Source organism: Tenrec ecaudatus, chromosome 1, assembly GCF_050624435.1.
Source record: "Tenrec ecaudatus isolate mTenEca1 chromosome 1, mTenEca1.hap1, whole genome shotgun sequence".
Lineage (NCBI taxonomy): Eukaryota > Metazoa > Chordata > Mammalia > Afrosoricida > Tenrecidae > Tenrec > Tenrec ecaudatus.
The window spans coordinates 180501610-180506330 of NC_134530.1; the positions used below are offsets into that span (position 1 = coordinate 180501610).

Genomic DNA, 4721 nt, shown 5'->3' on the forward strand with positions numbered 1-4721 from the left:
CTGTCATGATGTGGATGGAGTAAAACTTTCAGTTCCTTTGTTTACTGATGAGGCATGACTCACAATGGGAAGAAATAGCTGCAAAGATCCACGATTAATTTGAAAGTGGGATGTATAAAGTATGAATCCAGGAACATCAGAACTTCCCTTTGGGTGACTGAGGTTTTAAGTCCTTTCAGGAGTAGAAAGCCCCATCTTTCTCCTTGCAGCAGCTGGTGAGTTCCAAGTGCTGACCTTGATGGTGAGCAGCCCGGTTTGTAACCCACCGCACTGGAAGAACTCCTTGAAGAAGCAAAAAGCCATTAGAAATTCAGTAGAAAGAAAAGACCACCATGGATGTTAGAAGAGACTCTGAAGTTTGTTCTTGAAAATGAATTGCTGGTCCAGGTGCTGACGAGGTGGGGCCGGGGAGCTGAGCTGCGCTTTCGGTGGCAGGTCTGGGGAAGGGGCGGCAGGCGCCATGTCGGGCCGCGAAGGTGGGAAGAAGAAGCCCCCGAAACAACCCAAGAAGCAGAACAAGGAGATGGACAAGGAAGAGAAGGCTTTCAAGCAGAAACAGAAGGAAGAACAAAAGAAACTGGAGGAGCTAAAGGCGAAGGCCGCGGGGAAGGGGCCCCTGGCCACAGGTGGAATTAAGAAATCTGGCAAAGAGTGAGGTGTTCTTGGTGGCTGAGGCAATGATGGCCCTTGATTCCGTTCCTGTGTAGACATCTGGATTCCCTGCTAGAACTTTTGTTGCCACTTATAGTTAGAATGAAGTGTTGTCTTGGAGCCTGCTGTACATTTAAGAATACACTTTTGTAAAAAAGAAGAAAAATCATACAACGTTTAGTTCTTCTCACTCAGCCATTTCTGTCTTAGCTGTGAGGTCAGAGTGAACCCATCCAGAACCTGCCAGAGCTGCTCTTCAGTCTTTGTGATGCCCAGAATTCTGTATTCTGTACCATCTGGAATTAAAGCAACTCGTTTGAAATAGCAAAAAAAAAAAAAAAAAAGAAAGAAAGAAAGAAAGAAAGAAAGAAAGAAAGAAAAAGAAAATGAATTGCTAAATTAAATGGCAGAAATGAACTGGATAGCAAAATTTCAAAGGGCAGCTTTAATGAAATGTGTAAACCTGGATTTAGAAAGCCCAAAGGAAGAACACAGCATGTTTCAAGCTGAAAGAAATGAAGAAAAATTTCCAGCTTCAAGGTAACCATAAGGAAGGATCCCATGGGCAAGGTAATGAATGATACAGGTTGGAAGATGATGAAAGATGATGGAAGGAATACACAGAGCCATGGACCAAAAGAATTGGTTGACATTCTATCATATAAAGAGGTAATATATGACCTAGAGCCAGTGACAGTGAGAGTCGAAGTCCAGGCTGCACTGAAGGCATTAGTGACAGACCAGGCTCCAGGAATTGATGGAATGCCAATTTAAATGTTTTGACAAATCGGCGAAGTACGGAAGCAATCACTCACCTATGCCAAGAAATTTGGAAGACAACGACCCAGGCGAAAAGTGGAAGAGATACATATCTGTGCCCATTCCAAAGAAAGGTGACCCAACAGACTACCAAAACTGCGAAACAATCCCATTAATATTATGTGCAAGTGAAATTTCCCCGAAGATCATTCAACCTTGGTTGCAACCTTGATTTAGTTGTAAGAAATCGACGACAGCATCATGCCACACGGAGACAAATTGTGGCAGTCAAATAGATACTGGCTGAAAGCAGGGAATACCAGGAAGATGTTTACTTGTGTTTCATTGCCATTGCAAAGGCATTCAATTATGCGTATCAAAATATGCTATGAATGGCCTTGAGAACACTTCATTATGCACATGCGGAACCTGTTTAGACACCAAGAAGCAGTTTTGTTTGGGTCCACCATCAATGATCATGGACACATCGGCGAAGCATCATGCAAAGTATTGTACTGGGCAAATGTGCTGCATGAGACCTTCATAAAATGTTGAAGAGTAAGGATGTCACTTTGAAGACTAAGCTGTGCCTGACCCAAGCCATGATATCACATATCTTCTATCACAGGAGACCACAGAAGAATCGATGCTTTTGAATTATGGTGTTGGCAAACACTTTTGAATGTGCCGTGGATTGCTGGAATAACACACAAGTCTGTGTTGGAAAAGTATAGCCAGAATGTTCCTTAGAATTAAGGATGGCAAAACGTTGCCTCACGCTTTGGACATGCTATCAGGAAAGACTAGTCCCCGGATAAGAACATCATGCTTGGTAAAGCAGAAAGTCATTGAAAAAGAGGAAGACCATCAGGGAGGTGGAGTGACACAGTCACTCTAACAATGGTCTCAAACATGACAATTATGAGGATGATGCAGGACTGGCAGTGCCAGCTCTATTGGGCACAGTGTCTCTGAGTTGTGGCTGACTCAGTGGTACCTACGGCAGTTGAAGGGGTCTACAATATCAACCCCTTTTGAATGAAGGATTGTGGCTCCAGGAAGTGTCTAGTAAATTTCACATCTCATTTTATTGTGCTTTGCTTTATTGAGCTTTGCATTTTTACAGATGGAAGGTTTGTGGCAACCCTACGCAACAAACAAGTTGGGTGGTGCCACTTTTCAATAGCATGTGCTCACTTGTATCGCTGTGCTACATTTTGTTAATTCTCTCAACATGTCACACTCTTTTATAATGCCATTGCATGGCTACTAAAAGAAAGTGTAAATATAATTTTAACATATGCTGGGAAACAAGAAATATTTGGGTGCATTGCTTTCTTGTGATATTGTGGACTCAAACCTGCAATATCTCTTAGATATGCCTGTATTGATGGTAGGGGGAGCCTTTGCCACTGAGGTAGGGCTCGCTAAGATATATCTTAGTTCAAAGGTGGCCTGTCAAAAGCTCTGGGAATATCACACAGGGAAGACACTATGTCACACAGTGGGGGAGTGGGCAGCAGTGGCGCAGAGCGTGGGGTGTTGCTGAGGGGAAACACGTCTATACGGAACGATTGCGGATTCAGAGAAGATCTGCTGTGCTACATTTTAATAATATCTAAGTACCAGAGAATTCTAGATGGTTTTCTATGGAACAGAGAGGCTTCGCTCTTTCTTGATTGATTTCGCTCCAGGAATTGGGTGCAGAGGTTGGCAAGTCCCAAGTCCATGTGTCAGGTTTGAATCTTTTCCCCATTTAAATAGCTGCGGAGGCCGACAACCCCAAGGTTGGTAGGTCAGACAATGTACTGCTGACTCACAGCTACAGAGACTGGCAAATCCCAGCTTGCCATTTAAGATGGTACACTGCTGTGGCTGCAAAGGCCAATAAAGCCCCAGATTGGAAGGTAATATTGGAAGGTAAAACTGGCTCAAATACACATAACCAGTTGATGATAAGCCAGATGTCGGATCCATATCAAGCAAAAGGCAAGAACACTTTGCCTGAATGCCCATATCCACTGGAAACGACATGCCTTGAGGAAGTACCATGTACACATGTGTATAAGCTGAGATTTCAGCACATTTTTAATGCAGTTTTTGTGGTAAAATTAGGTGCCTTGGCTGATATTCGGGTCGGCTTATACTCAAGTATATATGGTATTCTTTTTTTAAAAAATCTTTTTATTGGGGCTCATAAGGCTCTTATCACAGTCTGTACATACATCAATTGAGCAAAGCACCCTTATACATTCGTTGCACTCGTCATTCTCATAATTCACCTTCCGCTTGGGTTCCTGGTATTCTTTAAACTGACTGGCTGCTCATAGCAGATTTCATCAAGGAAATGATTACATTATATCAGAGCTCGTCATATGGTATGACTGAAGTATAACTACCAAGTTGTTTAGAATCATGGCCCAGTCAAGTTGACACACAAGTGTAACAATCACAAAATTCTGGTTGAATTCCCCCAGTTTACAGATAGGCAAGCAAAGGTTAAAATCAGAAGAGAGTCTATCTAGGTTTTCTCTTTTCAACCCAGAGTGCTTTTGACCTGACCAGTGGGTCTGTATTCTCCACGTCTCTCCTTGGCCATTCCTCTTCAGTCTAGGGCCTGCTGTCTCTAGATCTGGCCTTTGGAAGACTTTTTTTCCCTTTGCCGTTAAGGTGACAGAAATATGCTGGTGAGCTTCACGGTCATTACTGTTGGGAGCAATTGAGCTGATTCTGGCTCATAGTGACACGACATGAAGAGCTCCTGTGGACTCCCTAGACTGCCCTCTTTAAGAGAGGAGATGCAGGGTTGTTCCTCACTCCGCCCGTGGGGTTAGCCCCAGGTCTGTTGGTGAGTAATTAACCATGGTGCTACCGGGGCTCCTTGAGCCTCATGGTAACTTGGTGCACACGTCGACACTGAGCGCGCAGAGCCAACTACTACTCAGGGTGCCTCATCTCTCTCCCATCCTCAACGCATAGTTGCTCTTGAGAGACCCTCTTTCTTTACAGGGTGGGCCCTTGGCTCTCCTATCAGAATGATTAGCACCTTACCTAACCTGTACAGCTCCAATGTGTGGACAGCCTTAATTTTCACGCATTCATACCACTACCCCCCCCACTTAGATCTGAGTATAGATACCTTTTATTTCTGTAATCCAGGGTATGTGAACTTCCGGTGACAACAAATATCTATTAATTTAATATCAGCAAATAATACAGAGATCTTGATTCAAAAGTTGCTCTATATATTTCATTTGTTCCTTATTATATTTAAACAGCTTGATTCATAAGCATATGCATGTTATAATATC

General features: G+C 43.2%; 1 protein-coding gene across 1 annotated transcript; it reads left to right on the forward strand.

The window, feature by feature from the left end:
• The first annotated feature begins 387 nt into the window (after positions 1 to 387).
• On the forward strand, positions 388 to 783 carry LOC142437205 (translation machinery-associated protein 7-like). Its single transcript, XM_075540470.1, has one exon. It carries the CDS (start codon positions 461 to 463, stop codon positions 653 to 655), a length of 195 nt encoding a protein of 64 aa, XP_075396585.1. The 5' UTR covers positions 388 to 460; the 3' UTR covers positions 656 to 783.
• Positions 784 to 4721: the final 3938 nt, after the last annotated feature.